Here is a 22,745-nt window from a genome sequence, read left to right as displayed (position 1 = left end):
CAGCTGCCTGAAAACTGAGTATTATTTTTCCCTTAGTAAGTCACAAATTAAATGAAAGATTCTTCCATGAGAAACTATTTTGATAAGTTCATGGATTTTATTTATCCAGTATCTCAAATGTCCAAAATCTCCCACTTAAGACAGAAATCAACAAATAGCTATATTTATGAGAAAAGAACAAAATAAAAAGATAACTGCTATTAAATGATTACACATTCACAAACATATATAAATACATATTCTGTTTTAGAGTTTCCTAGATATTTTCATTACAACAATATCATAATTTACTATGAGCAATTCAACAGTGCATTTACATTAAAATTATGTTGAAATACAAGAACACCCATAAATCCATGACACAAGATCCATGTCCTCAGATGTTAACATTTAATAGGAAAATAGCATGAAACAAATATCAATACTAATAAAAGGGTAATATGCTAATTAGACCAGGAGACCTTCCGGACGTCCTTCTGGACAAAGCCATGGTGGCGGGGCCGAGGCAGAGGCAGTTAGGGGTGATCAGGCCAGGAGGGGAGGGCAGTTGGGGATGATCAGGCCAGTGGCGGGGGGGGGGGGGGGTCAGTTGGGTGTGAGCAGGCCGGCAGGGGGAGGCAGTTGGGGTCGATCATGCCGGCAAGCGGGGGGGAGTTGGGGGCAAGCAGGCCAGAAGAGAGAGTGGTTGGGGCGATTAGGCAGGCAGGCAGGTGAGTGGTCCCAGATTGCGAGAGGGATGGCCGACTACCGGTTTAGGCCCAATCCCCCAAGGGGTCCCAGATTGGAGAGGGTGCAGGCCAGATTGAGGGACAACCCCCCCCCCCAGGCCTCCATGCACGAATTTTGTGCACCAGGCCACTAGTATATATAGGTATATATTCCAATATTGTTAATTGCCACATTGTATGAAATTTAATGATTTCATGGACCTGTAAAATTAACTTCTACTCCTAAGTGGAATGGGCATGGACATGGTTGAACTGCCTGGGCTTTAAACCCAGCCCTGGCACTTTCTGGCTGGGTAACCTTAGATAAGATAATTTCCCTGAGCTTCAGTTTCCTCATTTGTAAAATGGAGCTGATAACAGTACTTCCTTCATAGGGCTGTGTGAAAACTAAGTTAAAAAGTACAGAGTTTACAATAGTGATTAGCAAAAAACAAGAACTGAACAAATGTTAGCCTTACAACAAAAATAACTCATTAATTTGTCCCTCAAAAAGCTATAAAAACAAATAAACAACAACTATCATCTACTGTATTCACAGTTTCATATACAAAAAGAAAGCAATCTCACTAAAATGAAAAAAGTTACTCACACTGGACCAGGGAAAACTCTGCCATAGACCAGTACCAGTCTATGACCAGTATTTGGGAATGTCCATTAAAGACCATAAACATTACTGGCTCACAGGAGAATAAAATCGATGGAGTCTGAAATTATTAGGGATACTTCAATGAGAAAGTAAAATATGAGATGAGATAAGATTGGAAACATGGATTTAATGTGGGCAGATAAAGAAAAGTGCATCTACATTTTTTCTTTGAGGTACCTAAGAAACATGTGCTTTCCTTATCTGGAAGCATTTCAGTATTGTTTGAAATATTACTTCGCTTAAAACCACAGTAGTATTGATTACAATATATTTCAATTTTCTCCCAAAATCACTAGAATATTATTACTGCAATGGATAACTTTCAGACTTTAAGAATAACAGTTTTGCCCTGGCAGCTGTGGCTCAGTTGATTGGGAGTGTTGTCCCAAGCAACAAAGGATCTTCGGTTGGATTCCCAGTCAGGGTACATGCAGGTTGCAGGTTCAATTCCCGCTCTGGGTGCCAACCAGTCAATGTTTCTCTCTCTCCCCCCTTCCCTCTTTCTCCAGAATCAATGAAAAACATATCCTCGGGTAAGGATTTTTTTAAAAAAAGAATGATTTTTGGAATTTTTATCTTCTTATGAAAACAACCAGAGGCATTACGTTACCAATGGTGCTTAGACACTTCACTACAGTATTTGTGAAAAGTACTGTTTCATGGAAACTGAAGAGAACAGGGTACACTGTGTCTTAAAGCAAAATATCTGTTCCTGCAATTATAATGTAATTGTTATGACTGTCAAGTGTTTCCTCTGGGCGGTGTTATATGTTTATTGACGTTAGATCATTACTGACTTGTACATTCACACAAGTGCTGAATTACTATGGCTCAGCTACTCTTAATATAATACTGTATTCATTACCACACATCTCACTGAAAGATGTTTTTGATCCAAATCTTCCTTTTTTTCTTTTATAAATTGTCCCAGCTGTAGCTTTCTATATTCAACTCTCAGAGTACTTGTAAAACAATATACTGCAAAGGTTTTCCACTGGAAAAACTGTATGGATATATAAACTCTATGCCCCAATATGCTAATTAAGCACTATTGTTTTGTCTTGCCTCCCTGTATTATAACAATTCAGTTTTATTTAAAATATAATAAATTATAATCAGTCAAAATAATTTCTTCCTTCTATTGCTTGAGAACCATTACAGCATTCTTACTATGTTTTCTTCAGTAATAAGCAAGAACAAATTCTAGTCAAATGAGCTGAAAACGCCTGATAGTTTAAGCCTTCTTACAGAGGTAGAACAGTGTGTATAATATGGTGTAACAGTTAAGCATGAATTACACAGATGGGTGTGAGTTCCAAGCAAGGCTGTCAGCTTATTAGCAGTGAACCTCAGACCCGGTACTTCATACCAGTGGTCCCCACAGTGTGGTCCCAGATCAAGGGCATCACCACCTGGGAAACTGTTAGCTCTTCACATTCTCAGGTTCAACTCCAAACCTCCTAAGTCAACAACTCTGGAGCTGGGACTCAGCATCCTGTGTTTTATGAAGCCCTCCAGGTGATTCTGACCCGTGTTCAAGTTTGAGAAACACTAACAAACTCTGAGACACCCTTTCCTCATTTGTAAGATGGGTTTCCTAAGATCAACCTTGCAAAACCAGAGTAAACCGTTTAGGGAAAAGGACTTTGGCTCTCACACAGTGACTTTTTATCATCATCATAATAATATTAATAATAATAATTATTATTATTACTATTAATCAAGGGCCCAAATTAAGGGAAATAAGAACATCAAAATGATGAGCTGCTTCCACAGGCTGGGGCTAACGTGTGCTGACAGCCAGCAGTGGGCCGGTTACCAAAATAGGCCGCTGGCTGCAGGGCAGGCCCTGAAGATTTGGCCACTGAATTCACAAGTGGGCAAAATGCCCCACAAGTAATATTTTATCCCCATATAAACGAAGGCCATGTTGCTTTGATAGTGACAAACGATAGTATGAGGAGAATAAACAGTGACCTTTAAGGTCTCAAAAGACACTGGATTCTTATCCGCACTTAGCTCTCCCCAGAGTAAAGGCATGGGGAATTCTCCTAATTGACGTCAGCTGCTGTAAGGGAAGGAATGCCGTGACCTTAAACTTGGCCACTGGTCCACTCTCACATCCAGGAACAAAGCCAGAGGGTTCTCCTGGCAACTGCCTGACATGCTAAATGGCAGGCGCAGCCACTGAGGGAATCCTTTGCTGCCTGAGGGACAAATCCCCCACTGCAGGAAACAGACAAACCGGAGAGATTAGCAGTTTGCCCAGTTGATGCTGGCCTATCCCCTCAGCCCAGAGAGCAGAAAATTTCTAAATCACTGTATTCAAAATCCTCTGCTGCGGGACTGCCTTGGCCTTATAAATGAGGAAAATGTTCGCTGCTAAGTCAAAGGGAAAACAGGAAAATATGAGAACTTCAAGGAGAAGTGTTGTAAATTAGACAGCTGCATAAACCATCTTACCGTATTCCAGAAGTCTTAATAATACTGATTAATTGGACGTTTTAACTGTCATTTTCAAAAGGCCCTGTAATCAAAATCGGATCCAAGCCTTCTACCCGGCCAAAGTCATCATCATGGTCCCCTGGACAAGCATGAGAGGTTCCTAATCAACCCCTCTCCCTCTCACTGCACACACCACTCCATTCTTCTCATTTTATCTAGCAGGCTATTCTAGCCACACTCCATGACTATGTGGCTCCTCTGTTCAAAGACACACACACGCCCTCTTAACTCCCCAGTGCTTGTAGGACAAAGTCCTGGTGTTTATGTCCTACCTATGGGAGACTAATACCTGGCCCTGACCGCCCAAGCTCAGTCCCCCTCCTAGCCTACCACACACCCCTCTGAGGTCCTGAGAAGCCACAGCAAACCTCCAAGAGCACCCCTTTCCACTTTACAAAAAATACCAGTGCCTTCAATATGCTGCAGTCTCTGCCCAGAATATCCTTCCCTAGTTTTTTCATATGGTAAAACTTCACTGGTCACACACCATCCCATTCAAATAGCATGTAATCTGTCAGGACTGTGTTGGCTTCCCTGCCTTCCTTTTCTGAGTTCCCACATTAGTTTGTAGGTGCCTCCATCACAGTTCTTAACAAACTATCCAGTAATTATCTCTTTATGTATCTGACTCCCCAACTAGACTGTTCCAGTCAATGACTATGTCTCGTGTGTTTTAGCACTCCCAGTCCCTATCCTTCAAATGAGTGCTCAATCCAGATTCAGGACAGGTACAATCCCAGCTATTTGACAGTTTCTTTAACTCAAAGGTGGACTACAATAATCAGTGGGCACTGACTGCCATAGAAACCTGAACCATTTAGAAGGTAGGCAATCCCTTTGGCTTTAAATTAACTATATACAGTTGGATACCTCTTAATTAGCTTGAATAAATTCAGGCCACATCCTTTCATTTAAACAATAGTTTGACGTACATATCCTTGGGCAAATAGCTGTTTGAGTTTTCCTATTACATTCTAAGCCCTTGGAGAGCAGAAACCAGGTCTTGTTCCAACTATGTATAACCCACAGCACCTGCACCAGATAAATGTTCAATAAAAGGTTGTTAAATTGAATTCCCAGAATGAGTGGTGTCTTAGTTTGGGCTGCTATTAACCCAAAACCGCAGACTGGGTAGCTTAGCTTAAACCACAAACAGTTCTACAGCTATGAGGCTAGACAGTCCAAGATCAAGATGCTGGCCCACTCAGCGTTAGGTGAGGGCCCTGTTCCTGGTTTGCAAATGGTCATCTTCCTGTTGTGCCCTCACTTGGAGAAGACAGAGAGGCTCTCATCTCTTCCCTTTCTTATAAGGGCACTAATCCCATATGGGGCTTCATCCTCATGACCTCATCTAACCCTAGCTGCTTCCCAAAGACCCCATCACCAATACTCCTGGCTTCAACACAGGAGTATTGGGGGACAAAACACTCAGTCAATAGCAAGTTGCCATAGTGATATTTCACCACATTTTTTAATGTTCCATTTGTATCTTTGCAAGGAAACAAAGATATTCAATTCAATTTTTAGAAAAGAGTCAAACAGGGAAAATACATTCCTCCACAACATGCCTCCAACACAGAAACACAAACTTCGGACATTCTGATCAGGCAAGTTAGTTTGGAGAAAAGAGCACAACGTGCCTTATACTCCCTTGTTTTGACTGGGGATCCATAGCTGATCCCCGTCTCTATTCCTAAGGGGGAGGTTACTGCTGATCTAACCCCCTGCTCTGGGAGGGCGAGGTACACAGAGCTTTCTCTCCTCCAAAGCAACACTTGTAAGAAGCCAGGTTGAGACAGGCAGCTCCTGATCCTTCTGTCTTCTCCAAACTGAAGCATACTGAATTTTAAGAGAAAAATTCCCAAATGAACACAAACCTTTCACTTGATGGGAAGGGTGAGGAAGGAAGGGAGGGCAGCTTTGTACATTTAAACATGAAAGACATGCTAAAGGAATGAAATAATGCCCAGATTTCAAATAAGAACACTCATTCTAGTGTTGTTTTCTTAAAATGGAGGCAAAGCATATACAGATGTTAGCATAACTTCTCCCTAAACATTTGAGGGTAAAACATTTTTATTAATAAAAAATGTAGGAGGGAAGGAGTAGATGGAGAGGTGGGAGGGGTGTTTGTGTATAATTATAAAATATTTGCTATTTGTTTCATTTGAGAGTTTATGTATCTACTACCCTTAAAGCTGCATTCCACAAGAGAAGTTACTGGCCAGTTTCTACTAGTTTTAGGAATCTGACATGCAGGTGAGAGACCATTTTAACACCACTTGCAAAGTTCCTTAGGGTCAGACTTCAGGCATTTTCTTCCTACTTTGAACGTTCTTGCTTCTTTCCTCTTAATCTTTTTTTGCAGGTTCTCATTGGTAACTATATTATTTCCCCTCTTCTCTCCTCATCTCTACTGCCTTCTACTTCATCACCTTCCTTTTCTAAACTGTTTCTTGAGTTCTCCATCTTCCTAACTGTGGAATTCTGAACTATATCAAAAATACTCTACCCTGAAGATTTTTAAATGTAAACTATGCCTGGTATTGCATACCCTAGTGTCAATAATTAAATATAACATCACTGGTTCTCTTATCCAAACAACAAATATTCTAAATTTAAAAAGAAATATTACACTGCTGGTTCAGCTGTAAAGATAAAATAAAACCTCAGAACACATTCCTACATCATAAAACGGTATCAATAAATTAAAAAGTATCTTGAAACACAAAGAGACTGTAATTTTCTCTGACCAATGCACCCTGGTTTGACTGCACAATCCTTCATGTTTCAGCTTTTTACTCAGAAACTCATGGATGGTATATGAAGCTATGAATTTAATTTCCTGGTGAATTCTATGCAAAATTTTCACCGCTTTTTATCCAAATGTTACAATATATTCTCTTTTTCTCCACTCCCTCTGCCACTTTTATTCCACATCCTTGTACTCCCAGCAAAGAGGGAAAGAGACCCGCTCCAAAGACTCCACAGGAGGCTCCAGGGAACCCTGCCTTCCTTGTGAAATGCAAGCACTCCTCTGGAGAAAGGTGTTTCCTGCCTGGGTTACATTTCATTAGTGCTACAGATTCTGTGATGTCTCCACAGCTACTTTTGTCACTACCTAAAAAAAACAACTGTGTTTTTTTCCTCCCTCCAGGGAAAGTAACACATAATTGAGTCCTGATTTCCAAAGTCTCTCAAAATTTGCCAAGCTCTCCACTGGGATCTCACTAGAAAGAACCAGGTGCGATCTTTCCTGAATAGGAGGGCAATTAGTCTATGGACTTCAGAAAGGCTCTGGGATAGAGCATTATAACTCTGACTATTCCGGAATCCTCCCTGTGTGTTCCTTCATGACAAAGCCTCATCCAAGAGAAGAGCCAAAGGCATCCCAGAAAATACACTTCCCTAAATATCTATTTTACATGTGTCTTTTTAGCTATAATGATCACCTCCATTAACACCCAATGGACTCACTAGTGAATGTAACATAAAATCTTTATTAAAAATCACACATTACCATGTGAAGTGGAGAAAAAACACACACACCTCATAATAAAATATCAAGCCACTCACTCTTATCCAAAACAAATAAGCTTAGTGATAAAGATGTCATGTAAAGCTTATATATTACCCTTAATTTATAAGGGGAATTTATAGTCAGTTTTTAAAATAATTTTTTTGCTGGCAGATTCCAAACTAATATTTAGTTACTAAAAAAATTTTTTTAAAATATATTTTATTGATTTTTTACAGAGAGGAAGAGAGAGGGATAGAGAGTTAGAAACATCGATGAGAGAGAAACATCGATCAGCTGCCTCTTGCACACCCCCTACTGGGGATGTGCCCGCAACCAAGGTACATGCCCTTGACCGGAATTGAACCCGGGACCCTTGAGTCCGCAGGCCGACGCTCTATCCACTGAGCCAAACCGGTTTCGGCCTAGTTACTAAAAAAATTTGTGTTAGTCCCTAAAAAAAGTATATCATGTTCACATTTGTTTTGTCTTCATATTTTCTCAGTGTCAATGAGATGGAGATGATAGTGCATAACTCCATTTTAACAAATGGAAAAGGAGTTCATAATGATAACCGCTGGTCCAACACGAAGCTAACACAACCGAAGTTTATTTCTCCTGCTGCTTAGTTCCAAACACATTTATTATTTTCCTGAATTATAAATAAGAAAAATAGCATTTGCCAACAACAAAAAAAGTAAACATTGTCAATTTCTCTGGAATAGAAATCATTAGGGACATTTTGACCAAGGAAAGTCTAGTCTGATATTCAATAGAGTTTATCTTTCTCTTAACTGTCACATTTGATTATACATATGGAGGCCAATAATACAAGTAATGATGATCTGGAAGAAAGCAGCGATCAACAGTATAAATGAAATATGTTTAAATGTCCCCTTTATTTTGAAAAGGATAATTTTTTGTCTCTAAATAAGTTTCCCTTTCCCAGAATCATGATAATTAAGAAAAAGAATTGTTTCATAGCTTCTCTAAAAATGAAAACTTGCAAGTTTACTAACTCAACAAAACATAGATTAAAAGCTCTAATATTTGATCCTCTATATCCATACAAATTTTTTTTGACAAGATTTAATTATTGTGGTCTAAGAGAAGTTACAATTAGGCAAAATATGTTTCTGCCCATTAGAGGTAACAGAACAAAAACACTCACAAATTAAAGACCCATCTTCTAGGCACACAATGCTATAGAGAGGAGAGGCATTTGGCCTTCTGTCTCAACTTCAGGGGTTCTCTAACTCTAATGTGCATCAGAGTCGCCGAAAAGACTTGATAGAACACATGGCTGGGCCTCACCCAGGAGAATCTAACTCACTGGTTCTGGGGTGGGCCTGAGAGTTTACATTTTAACAAGTTTCCAGGTGATGGTGATGATGATGATGTGAGTCTCAGGATGACACTTTGAGAGCCACTGCTTTAACTCAGTCACTTACTCAACCACTGTGGAACCCTCAATATGATATGTCTAATCATTCTAGATGAATATCCTGTGTGTTAGGTCAGTTAGCTTTACCGACAAATATAACCATTTCTTAATTAAAGTATTACTTTGGAATATCTTCATCACCTCTAAGTTGCACACCACTTTTTGAAGCATCACAAAATTATAGATATTTAATACATTAAAATAAAAATATTTTTATATATATATCATACCTTTACTGGTAGTTCTTAGATAACTATGCTATTTGAAGACTCACTGGACTTCTGATTTGATGTTAAAAACAACAAAGTATGGATATAAGTGAGCAGACTCCATCCTCAGGTCTTACCTGTGACTGGTGCATCGATATCCAGCAAATTTTTTTCCTGTCGAAGAATGGAAGCCCCCTCTGTTATTATTCTCAATGCAACACTCTCTTCCAGCCGGCCCTCCTTCATGAGATGTGCCTTTAAGATATCCACACGAGGTTTCCCATCGTTATCAAACACTTCCTTTGCTGTAAGCCGGTGACTTGGAGGAAATGGGACAGCTGAAAGAGAAAAAGTCAGAATCCTACATTAGCCAAAACTCAACAACAAACGATTCAGGAATAACCACCAGATATCTATCCTAATCACTAACCACCTATTTGAGTATTTTAAAAGTTCCCACATTAAAATGATCAAGGGCTCTCGAGAATTAAAGACTTCCTTTGATTCCAGATGTAATATGATTACTTGAAAGGAAGTTGGCAGTAATTTCTTGCATCTTGAAGATGCTGATTGATTTAATAAGAAAACAGGATATGTGCTTTAATTAGGCAAACATCAATTCAGCAAAAGAAAATCTTCCCTATAGATCCAACCATAACCAACTTGAGCGAAAAAAGCAGGCTCCTCCATGGGATTGGAAAAATGGGAAAAGTTCTGGAGACTAGATCGCACCTTCACCTAGAGTCACATCTCTGAGTAAATGTATGGACTCACTGTTTAAGGGGAGAACAGGAATCTGAGAGCAAAAAGGCAAAAATGCACAGAACCAGGATTTGTGTGTGTATGCACTGAAGGAACATGTTGAACAGTAAGAGGACAATATGATGTTGGGAAGGAGACACAGGTATTTAGGAATATGGTACAATGACAAACCTCTTACTGTGCAGACCTACACCCATTCATTCTCTCTTCCACACCCTCAAGCCTTCTTAACAGTAAGAAGCTCTCCTACAACTACTGTCATTCTTCACATCGGTGAATACATCCATTTCTCCACTCATTCAGCTGGAGGATGTTCAATAAACAACTACAATGAACCACGACGGGACTCCCAGGCCCATGGGCAGAGGTGGTATCATGAATGTTACATTTCTGGTAAATGGTCAATACGCTCCTTCAGGAAGGGAAATCCATTATTTCTCTATTTCACATGAGGGTTCATTTTTGGACTACTCAAATCTATTAGAAATATCTGAAAGGTGCATAAACACAGCTTCATATAATTTTCATCTGCCATATGCATTATGCCATATGCATAAGAACATCCCCTTATGACGGTTCCTCTCTGCAAAGTACACCTGCTATTAAGGAATAAACCTGGCTCTCAAAGAAGCAAAAATGATGGTAGACCTAGACCAAGAAATTCTGTGCACTCTAATAGCACAGATTAGTTACGCAAGAGAAATTAGAACTACTTAAGTGAGAAGAAAAATCAGGAAATGAACCTGTACTAATGGATGCAAGTTTGATTTTCCTAACAATCCAAGCATATCTACTTACCCTTGCTGCCCAAAACAAAGTGGCAGTGGCACACGCCATGGAACAGCATGTGGCTTTTGTGGTCACAGACCTGGGTGCAAGCCCTGGCTCTGCTCCCTCACCAGCTGTATGACCCTGGGCAAGTTAAACATCTTCCTATGGCTTCTGTTACCTCACCTGTAAAGTGGGGATTATATCTACCGGACCATTGTTATAGGAACTAAAGCAAATAGTAATAGTAGCCAATATTTATTGAGTGTTTATTTTATGCCAGACAATGTTGGGGTAATAAAGTCAGAACAGTAAAGCTGTAAGATGAGTAAGACCTATGTACATGTGTTTATATGGAAACTTATTGAGTCCCCATAACATTACCGTGGGAGACAAACTTGATGCTCAAAAAATAGGAAGCACCTTGTCCAAGATAAGCACCTAGAGATGTATACATAGACCCACTGAGTGTAATCGCTGACGGTCGGTCTGATGCCAGTATTACTGTGTTAACAACTACTCCCCAGTGTTTCCTAGAAAGTACTTAAAACAGTGCTGAAAAAAATAATGAGCAAATCACATTTTAGAATTGAAATTCTAACAAATGCTGAGTGGTGCTTCTTATAAAGACCACTTTTATTTTCAAAAATAATTTTAATCACTGATAGTAGAATAGCTTTATAATACAAAACATGATATAAGATAAAAGATAAAATGTGTAATTCCAAAGCATACTGTGAAATAAAAAAAATTAAGAATCAGACCAAGAGAAGAAAAAAGAGGAAATCTGGTCATTCATCTTGAGGCATCTGGAGATTTTGTTCATCCCGTTTCTTTGTCTACCACCTTTTTCTTGCCTGACTAATACATATCTTTGTTAAGAAAACATGAAACCATTGCAATGGCCACAGTTTTTTATTTAAGTCTTCATGTACTAGCACGGTTTGAAATTAGAAAATATCTGGCGACTCCTCAAAATGTCCCAGATATAGGATAGGGGTGGAAAGGGAGAAACTTCAAAAGGACACATAGGATAAAGACAAGAGCTGATTTTTTTGTTTGTTTGTTTGTTTGTTTGTTTGTTTGTTTTTTAGTGACTCACCAAGATGTGAGTTGGACACTGTGCAGGTTTAGGTGACTCTGCAAAACTGTCAAGAAGAATTGTAGGAGAACCAGAGGGAAGGAGGCTGATTTACTGACAGGCATATGAAAGCAGTGGGTCTTTGCCAGGCACTCACTGGCCTTGCTGAACTAAGTTAGGAGACCAAAGGATTAAACCTGAAATAGCCCAAGCATTTAAGAAGGTGAGAGGCCAAAGGAGAGCACTCCAGGGAGGAATCACCTTCATGAAGTAGACTTTCTCCAAGTCCCTAGACTCTCTCCAAGGCTAAGATCGCTGCAATAACAGATGCTCCACTCTGCACAGCAGATCTCTTACCTCCCATAATGGCTTATCCTGAGGTCACTGGCTAAGGCAAAACCACCTGCTCTGAGATACTGGAGCTGGTTCCAAGTAAACAGGAGCATGAAGGGAGAGAAAAGACCAATCAGAAGCTCCGTTTCCGAATGGATGGTAGGGGCACCGATGAGATGGGCACTTTACCAGTGAACCAGATGGAAAGGCCTGCAGGGAACCAAGATGGGCAGCAAGGATGCCAAAGATCAAATGCAGAGATGCTGTCAGCGGAGAGAAGTTTTCTGGCACAAAAATAAGAGTGGGCTAATATCTGTGTGTTTGTGCACCCTTCGGCTTCACAAAGAAAATACCAGTCTTACAAAGGTCACATTTATTTGCTTTCCCTGTTCACCTGGACTCCTACATGCAGACCAGTGCCAAATATTGAGCAAAAGCTAGTTAGCCTGAAGAAACCAACATGCTTAGGAAACACTTCTTTCACTAACTTGTAAAAAAAGAAGCTATGCTTAATACAATGAAATCAGGTTCCCCTTCCCTCCTTTGCTTTGAGTATTAGCAGCTGCTTTCATTGGTACGTGAGCAGGCCGGGACTCGAAGAATTAAGTTTGTGTGTGCTAGTAAAAATGCAGAAATAATTGTTGATATTTGGGCTGAAGCTTTCCAAAAACGACTTTCTGATAATTACCTATGAAGTACAGAATATGGTGTTATAATAGCCTTCTTAGCAGCATTCTAGAAACAGAAACCCTCTCAGCTTTCTCCACTTCACGATTCCCACTCAGTTTTACCACCCCCTCCCCTCAAATACAATAGCAAAGTAGCTAAAATGTGGGACCTATAAGTCCTTGACTGACTCCTAACACAAACCACCACAGAAGCCTTCCAAAGGCAAACAGTACACTTGACTAGGACTGAGTTCCCATGTCAATGGCTGTGGAAATCTGGCAGAGTCTGATTTCCAATGAACTGGATAAGATACCGCTTCTTCTTTATTTATTGTTGCCACCAGAAATCATCTACCTGATATAGAAACAGGTTACTAGTCTGGGAACCAAAATCATGTGCATCCAATATTGGCATCGATATAACAATGACTGAAGTTGTTCGCAATTATTCATTACCAGCAGAACAGCACATTTCGGGTCAGCAAGCCACATAGCCATCGCCTGAGTATCCCCAGCCCTGGGATATGGCTGACTATGGGGACCATACCTTAGGGAGAGCCAGGGGTCTCCTCCTACAGCCTGGGCTGGGTCAGTTCTAGACAAGCACTGTGTGCCTCCGTAGCCAGTGTGAGCCACTTTAGCCACTACTGAAGGGATTCCTATTATTTGATAGGAAATATTCAAGAGCCATTGTCAACGGCGATGCCTTCACTGGAAGGAAAAGCAGGAAACCTGCTGCCTGACCTCTCCCCAGAGAGGCTGTCATTAATGCTGACAAGAGAGAATCACATAACTTAAGAGAACATTTAGCTGAGTGACTTTTTTCAAATCTTTGTTTTGTTTTCAAATGACGTTTTTTTCTCTCAAATAAAATGACATCTGAAAACTCAAGTATATCCAAAGAGAGTAAGAACCAAAAGCAGCTTGCTTGCCTCTTTTCTCCTTTAGGATGGCTCACAAAATCTTGGGGCTTTTTGTGACGAAATCAGAAAACTCCCAATTTAGACTGACCCCTGACCTCTCTCATATTAAAGAGGAAACTGAAGCCCAGAGAGAGGATAAGTGAACTGTTCACAGTCAAAAGCTTAGTCAGTGGCAACACCAACACTAATCTTTAGGTCTCCTGGTTTGTATTCCAGCACTTTCCCCTCTAGATCTCCTCTGGCCAATATGGAGTTGACTAGAGAGGTATGGCTGTTCAACAAGTGAAAAATGGCTTGTCCACACTGAGATGCACTTCAAGTCTATAATAGGCACTAAATTTACAACACCTCAGACCAGGAAAAAATGTAAAATATCTCATTAAATATTTTTATGTTGATTACACATTGAGATAGTAAGATTTGGAATATATTGGGCTAAAGAAAATGTATTACTACAATTAACTCCAGCTATTCCTCTTTACTTTTTTAATAGAGCCACTAGAACTTTTAAATTTGCATAAATGGCTTGTATTAGATTACTGTTGGTCAGTAGTGCATGCTTCTGAACAAGTAAATGAGAACAGAGTGGATGGAAATTGCATTCTATAATCTTTCTTCTTTTCCAGCTTTGGTTCCTGTAGAACTTCAAACTATCTCAAAACTGGCTGCAGAGTGGAATTGCTTTTAAAAATGAATGATGCCCAGACCCATCTCCTAGAGATCCTGATTTGACTTGGCTGGGGTGGGGCCAGGGCAATGGCACTTTTTTAAAGAAATCCAGGTATAATAATGTAAAGTCCAAATTGAGATTCGCTGACCTATACCGTAAGTAAAGGCATACAAAATACCAGGTAGTTCCAGATGTATTATAGAATTGTATACCTGAAACCTATATAATTTTATTAACCAATGTCACCCCAATAAATTCAATAAAAAATAGAAAAAAACACCAGGTGTTTTAACACCCCCCTCCGCCCGGAAACATGGTCCATGATGTCAATCAACCACAGCAAATGTAATGTCTTTGCAAGTCTAGACATGTCTATTTCATCCCTCCCTGTAATCTGAACGTGTGCAGGAACAGCTCTTGTCCCATATATCATGTGGCTACTGTCTGCACAAGGGCCGTCTAAGATCTTAGGTCAGCACATGTTAAGAGAACAGCTTAAGGATATCACATGTCAGAGGCAACTTAAAACAAATTCTGGCCTGAGGTCCATATTGACACTCCTGCTATTCCCGCCTGGACATTTGTATATGTCTCAAACTATGACTCTAATAAACCATGTTGATTAATCAATCAACAATCAAGCACCTATTAAGCACTCATTCACTGCTAGGCAGTGAGCCTTGTGAGAAGTGAATGGCAGAGAACAAACATAAGCAGACCAGACTCTGAAGTGCTTACTATGTGGTATAATTATTAGTTTGTGCTTGAGATGGCTGGAAATGTGTTAAACTACAAAACCAAAGAACAAAATTTAAAGAAAATGTAAGCAGTAAGAAAAACAAATGACTTTATCTACCTTAACCAGTTAACTGCCATGCGTCCAAAACAGAAACCATCCCCATTTCTTCCATCTGTGCTGGAATATTTACTAATTTAAGTTACCATCAATTTTCTTTACAAACCCAGAGATGTCACTAACAAGTCTGACTTTATAATTGGGCGACCAGAGTAGATATGCGAGGTTTGCGGCTATGGACGCGGGGGCATGTGGGGGAGGTCTGCTGATTGCGTCTATAGACGCTTATGGAGTACAAAGGGTTAAGTTATGCCTAGGCTCCTAGAAACTCTTAGATGCAGTTGCATATTTCTTTTGTCTAAAACATATAATAAATATCTAATATTTTCAGATGGCTACAAAAGATGAGGTTCTGTCTTTAAGGTAAATAATAATAAATAAAACATGCTAACTATAGGATACAATATTCCAGCTAAAATACACATAAGTAGCTCCCATCAGTCATTAAAATACGTGAAATCTGATACTATTTCTGAATGAAGAGCAAAGGGATCTGCAAAAGGAAGCACTAGTGACTTTTCACTAAATTTTATTTGGATTCAAATATTAAGCAAGTAGGTTTGACTAATATTCTTTTGGGTTTAAAAAAATTCTATCAGTATGGGGCTACATGTTCATCCATTCACATAAATGTTTACATGCAAAGATATACAAATCATGTTGTGAAGGAGAGAGTTTAAAACTTAACCTAAGCTAGCCTCCAAGAAAAACTATAGAAACTTATTAGTATCTTACTTATGCTATTCCTGTAGACACTTGTCACTTGTTTACTTGAAAGTCTCTGACTTTCATTATAGATATTAATGCCTGTAAAATTAATATATCCTCGCCCATCTCAAGTGTGGCTGAATATTGATCTTGCAAACAAAAACATCTGGTCCTGCTTAAGTTAAAAATATTCTTCACATCAGGTGTATAAGTAAAACTCCAATTTATTAATTAACTGGTATGGGTTTGTTGTTGTTTTTCCTACTGCTATGATGACCTCGTCCATCCTTCACAGAGACCTCTTTACTACCCCCCTCTGAATAGTACCTTGCAAATCCTGAGTCTTAAAATGTGTTCATTATTAGACACAGTATATGTACTGATCATTTTACTAACAAATAATACTTCATTTGGTTGTCCTGGAATTTACATGTAAATATAGCACAATGGTATTTTATGTAACATCTCAAAGGTGTTAATAAAAAGGCACTATGGTACTCAAAGCATTTATTAAAATAAGTGATCTTTTTTGCTTTGGCTTACAGAATGTATATTATACACAGTACTTTTTTAACCTAAATCTGAAATGTGCTACAAGTAATTCTTTAATAAAGATCAGAAACTAACTAATTTAAAAATTACTGTTCTAACCACAAGGGATTAATAAATGATTAGTGAAAAAGAGTACCTCAATAGTACAACTAGAAATTTTTTTATTATCTACATTTCAAAATAATTTAAATATGCTTATTGTTCTATAGCTGCTCCTTATTCTTTGCATATACAGCTTTTCTCATTCTCTGGCCACTATGCAATGAGTCTGAATACGCAAGGACACGGGAAAGGGTGACAGTCCACACCCCCTCCACAGTAGTCTTGGGTAGTTCTATCAAAAACCTCCTTTTAAATTTTTATTCTTTGGTTGGTTTATTTAATTACTAGAAAAATTGCAAATGGGTTACATAATAAATTATGTAATAATGATTCAACAAGAAAGATTAAGAAAAGTTTAAAGTGTTTCAAAATATTTCAGCATTACTAAGAACCTCATATAAAAGCTGATTTTTTGTTGTTAAAATATAAAAGTTATATGCACGAATCCAGCGATTAACATAGGGGCCATGCCAGTTAAATTATTTTATACATGTATATGACAAAAGCAAAGTTTTATGCACTGGTTTTGATATGTGATATATGATTGATATATGATATATATGGTATATGGTATATGACATGGTATATATGATATAGACTAAGAATTTTAGTTAAATATTAAATGTTTTAATTTAAGTTAAATTAAATACTTTAAATATATAATTGAAAATGTGTTGTTTTATAAGGGTTTACTCTATAGTGGTTTTTCAATTTAAAAATGTATAGTCAGCCTTGGCACTGTGCTCAGTGGCTAGAGCATTGGCGTGAGCACTGAAGGGTTACAAGTTCGATCCCCTCAAATATATTAGATCTCTGTACTCAATGAAGTGATTACAGCAATATTTTAAGCAAATAGTATTTATACTAATCTCTAGAACAGCAATCTAATAGTAATGTATAAAATTCTACTCACAGGGATGAATTTAAACAGAGGGCTTTCTATTTATTTATTTTTGGCCTTGAACAGTTTCTTTTTTTTCTGGAACTATATCACAGGAACAGATTAAAATAAAGAAGCAAACAAGAAATTTTAAGGCAAGTAGAATTTATTTCCCAAGTGACTCGGTCCCTTTGAACATGATAATTATCCCTTAGAAATGAAGAGTATCCAGGGATGCTAAAACTTTATTAACCCATGACACACTTTACTATTCAGAAAACCTCAGCTCAATGGCCTATGAAATATAAGCAAAGACTTTACCTATATTTGAGTTGCACTGTTTTATTACCAATTCTTTAATAAATAAAAAATCTCTGAATTAAAAATAGCAAACCTACAACATATATGTGCCATCTTAGCCTTCAATCCTAAACTTCTAAGCTGATATGAAAAAAATCAGTCTATGCCTACACACAACTCTTTCCTTTCAAGTTCATGATTCAGCTCTAGGTGCCCATGCATTTCTATGCCCACATGGCCGCCCACGGTCCCCTTCCCCTGTGGTTAAAACACCCACAGGCATCAGAATAACTTTCTAATAAATGAATACACTTTCTTTTCTTCAAAAGGTTTTGGTGAAATGGCAAATCTATGTCCCAAATGATATGGAATAATGTAAATCCTAAGGGGCAGTTTAAGGATGTTACTGTGTTACCACATTTGCATATAAACACTGATTGTTTTTAAAAGAATAAAAAATCTGGCAAACAGCCTAATACCTGTGTGCTACGGTACAGCAAAGATCAAAATATTTCACCTTAGAGTCATTCTCCCAAGAGTCAAGGCAGAAGCTCAATTCCCAGAGGTTTGCATTTAATTCCTCCTGCCGTGGCTCAGTGCTCCCTACTCCCCAGAGGCTCCATAGTGAAACATCAGGTCCTCTGGGCCTCTCCATGGTTCAGTAATACTTACACTGCTTGCTCCATTCTGATGACCAGATCTGCTCTCATCCACTCTCTCTGGTCCACCCTAAGAACCATCCACTCACATGAATAACACAGAAGCATACGGGAGGTCCCAATGCTCACCACCTCAAATGTATACTGCCTGAATCATAATCTTCACGTGTCTATTTAAAAATTAGAATACTTTAGTGAATGCCATCTACAACTGTATCCTCTCAAGCTTCATTTTCACTTGTTTCCTTTAAAATGTACATCAATTTTGATTTTAAGTCAAACGTGAATGTCTTCATCTACCAAGTGGAAAATGGCTAATTTCATATAAAGTAGCAACAGACTGCCCTCCCTTCCTCAATAAAGAACCACCCTGAAGAGAGATTTTTTTTGCTCTTATATAGGGCGTATTTGTGCATAGAAGAAATTCTCAAATAACTAGGGAGAAAGATTGCTGGGATTACAACTGCAAATTTATAGGTAATGGCAAATCTCACTCTTTAAATGAACCAATCAACATCACTATTCCAAAAACATCAGCATAATTAAGTAGAATGATTAACACTCAAGTTCTACTGAGAATCCAATCCAATGCCCTGGCATTTGATAGATGTTCACGCGATGTGTTCCTGAATGAGTTAAAAAATAAACTTTTTTTTTCTCCTCATTCACTCAAAATTTGAATAAAATTTCTGTGGTACTAGAAATAGTTTAAGAAGATAGAATTTTTAAAGAATGGCCTTGTTCAGATCTAAAAGTATGTAATTATAAAAAGGATAGTCAATAGCCAAAATAACTCATAAACTGACACCTTCATTTAATAAATGTCTCTTTGGCAATACGCATTACAGAAAAGAGACCATGGATGCTAGATGGCAGGGTGGGAGCTAGAGGCTCAACCCCAGGATGAAACAGAGAGACACTGTTTCCAACTGTCTAAAGTGAGCAACAGAAAACTGGAAAGGGAAGGGGGAAAAGCCACCAGAAAGGTTGGAAGTACTCAATGTTTTAATGCCATATGTGAATACAGGATCATCAATAAAATGTGTTATTTATGATGTAAAATTGACCCAATCAAAATGAAAATAGTACTACCTTGTTAGAATAATGCTTGGGTGATTTTAGCTCATCAAGTGCTATCCCATGCAATTTCAGAAAGCAGTTCAAATATTTCCTTTCAAAATAACATTTTTCTAGTTTATAAAAATGCTGTGTATATTTATGGAATTTAGCTTCAGTAAGAAAGTGCATTTTATTAGACTAACACTTTCTCAGCATCCCTAAGTGTCAGAAGTAACTCGGGAAGGGGACAGGCCTCCTTGCCCCTCTGTTTAGAACCTGCTCAATGAAATATCACCCCCACGCAGAGCAAATCCAAATCTTAGTAGTAGACACAAATGAAAAATTTATTGTGAAATGCAGCTGGCAAGAACACCTAAAAACTAGATTATTTAACTCATGCTAAGCACACAAAGAATGACAAACAGAACAACACAATTCCCATGATATATGACTTTGGGTTATGGTTCCCCAAAACATCCAAAAAGTTTCAGTTCCATAAATTTGTCATTGTCCAAGTTAAAGACACTCACTTAGGCATGATGGTGAGTCATTTAGGCAGCACTGTGAGTGTTTTCCTTAAAGTTACAAGTGCAGAGTTCACAACTAGCAGACTAGAAAGATGGCATTTCTTTATTACTACAACATTTAAAATAATTTCTTGCCACAGTTTCCCACTCAAAAAAGAATTATGATTAAATACAGAACTACAGGTTATAAAAATGTAAGATATAGCATGTGTCAGGTGAAAAATAATACACACACACACACAAATCAAATGGTGTAATAGGGCATATTATTCCAACAATGAACGTGTGTGTGTGTGTGTGTGTGTGTGTGTGTGTGTGCGCACATGTGTTTAAGTCCCTTAATATATGATACTGCTCCACTTATTCAGAGGGCTGGTCCCCATCATCATCACCAACCACAGCTCAATCACTCACCAGGAGGCAATAAAATATTGAACATGGGTGAGAACATTCACCACAAAATCTATATCCCCTACCCCACAGAAAAGAAATGGAGCCATTCCCAATAAACTAAAGAGAAAAGGATGGTGACCTAGCATAAGTGAGCATTTGTGTACACAGTTCCATATTTCACAACAATCTTAGGGGATATCAGGGCATATTCATGGTGTTTATGATGGTATACATTCCACATTTCATAAATGTATCTTAGTCCAAAATAACAGACAATACACTCTGTTAAAAAGAGGAAAAGATGTACTATAATTTTATATCTTTTTATTAAATAGAAGTTCAAATGATTTAATGTTTAAAAGAGATACGGTCACTCAAATGATAATTTCACTTTCAGTGAAATGTCTCCTCCCCTAATCATAACACATAAAGGTTTATATATATAGCCAATTCCTTTTGAAATAAAATTAAAATTGTGAAAAGGTCCTCATTCCTATAGAGTACATTCATTCATAGTCTCTCATTTGCTAATATCCTATATATTAGATGTATTCTTGAAATGATATGTAGAGTAGGATTGGAGAAAGAAAAATGTCACAAGATTCTATTCATTACATTACCACAAACAAACTAACTAAAAGCAACTTTCCTTTATAAGCCTAAAGTCTGAGCACGTAGAGAAACCTCTGAAGTTCTTTTTCTGATAATATTCTTCAAAACAAAATGGTCAAAAACATCATGATTTTTTAGAATATCTACATTTGTACAAAGAAATAACCTTTACTTTGCAATGAAGGCTTCAACAGTCCAAAGTGCAGGACAAGTATGAGAAATTTAAAAGAAAGAAGAAAGAAAACAGTTTGTTTACCACCTGAGGAAGACAAATTTGAGTTCAGCTCACCAAATTGTCACATTGGACTGTATTTTGTTTTTTAAAAAAGCAAAATCTTAAAGAGCATGTGAATTTTACTAGAAGCAATTTCCCATAGGTACTGGCAATACTTACTCCCCACATAGCCACGGGGGACCTAACTACTACTCTCACGCCAAATGATAAACAAGATAAATGATAATCAGTCCCCAACCTCTTCCAAACTCCCTTACCTCTAGACTCTAATTACTATGAGGGTTTCTATGCACAAGAGACAAAAAAGTCTGTCCTAGAAGCAAAGACAGAATTTTGAATTTGATTCTCCACAAGAGGCCATTTCAGTTGCATTTTGGCAACAGGCGCTCTCTCTCTCTCTCTCTCTCTCTCTCTCTCTCTCGCTCTCTCTCTCTCTCTCATCCAAATAATTTCCCCATCCTAGAGACAGCTATTCAAGTAATGAAGTGGTGTTCTTCACGAATAAACACAGGACAACATGGATCACTACAGAAACTATCTACTGGCCACAAGATCTATCACCACCTCTATATTCAGGCAACAAAGGAAGAAAATTACAGGAAATTACATGGCAATCACCTATATATATAAAAGTCTAAGTGACCAGCCAACCGGCCAACTGGCTGGCTGGTAGCTATGATGCACACTGACCACCAGGGGGCAGACGCTCAGTGCAGGAGCGGAAATCACAGGCATGGAAATATGGAACAGACTGATGAATCTCAGAGGGAAAGGGGGAGGGGAGAGGGCTGGAAGAGATTAACCAAAGATCTTATATGCATACTAGAGGCCTGGTCCATGGATTCATGCACCTGTCAGGTTCCTTGGCCTGGCCTGCACCCCCTCGCAATCTGGGACCCCTCGGGGGATGTCAGAGAGCAGGTTTTGGCCCAATTCTCGCAGGCCAGATTGAGGGACCCCACCGGTGCATGAATCCATGCACCGGGCCTCTAGTTTATTTAATACATTCATACAGTGAGGATATAAAGTTAAATCATCAAGAACTTGCCAAAATTATATTATGTAGAAGTCAGTAATTAAAGGACAGGCATCTAAAGAAATATAAATATTTTTAAAAGTATGATTACTGAAAGGAAACACAAAACAAACAAAAAATAAAGAAAAACTGAAGACTTTTAAGAAAATATACAATTACTAGGGAGGAAAACCAAGCTGTGGAAAGCATCAAATAAATAAAAGGGTTTGTGAAACTGTTGAAATCCTGTGGCATTGTTGTATGCTGCACAAATTTCTGGGGAGAAAGTCCACAGTTTAATAAGATTGTCAGAAGGGTCCTTGACCTAAAGAAGCTAAGATTTCTGCCCCTCAAGGCTTCCTCGCTGTTACTATGGTAACCATTCCAGTCTAGTTCCTCAACTATGCTCTTTATCTAGATTATTAAGATCATGGCCAGAGTATTTCTTCAAATCCTTAGTTATCGCCCCTTAATTTATTTTATCCCAACACCCCATGGTCTGGCCATGCCCAATTACTCAATACTCTAAGGATTCCAAGTAATTGCATACCTTTCTTCAAGCTTGTCAGAGATAAGAAGGCAGAGGCTGGCTA

At 38.4% G+C, this 22,745-nt stretch overlaps 1 protein-coding gene across 1 annotated transcript in view; it reads right to left on the bottom strand.

Moving 5' to 3' along the window:
* Positions 1 to 22,745, bottom strand: part of PPP3CA (protein phosphatase 3 catalytic subunit alpha) — a 322,050-nt gene that overhangs the window by 150,532 nt on the left and 148,773 nt on the right. Inside the window, exon 2 of the mRNA XM_079770908.1 lies at positions 9,187 to 9,387. Within this exon, the coding sequence (XP_079627034.1) occupies positions 9,187 to 9,387 (201 nt within the window). The remainder of the gene's footprint in view (positions 1 to 9,186; positions 9,388 to 22,745) is intronic.

The sequence above is a fragment of the Cnephaeus nilssonii genome, assembly GCF_951640355.1.
Source record: "Cnephaeus nilssonii genome assembly, chromosome: 1".
Lineage (NCBI taxonomy): Eukaryota > Metazoa > Chordata > Mammalia > Chiroptera > Vespertilionidae > Cnephaeus > Cnephaeus nilssonii.
This window is presented reverse-complemented; position numbering and strand designations above follow the sequence as displayed.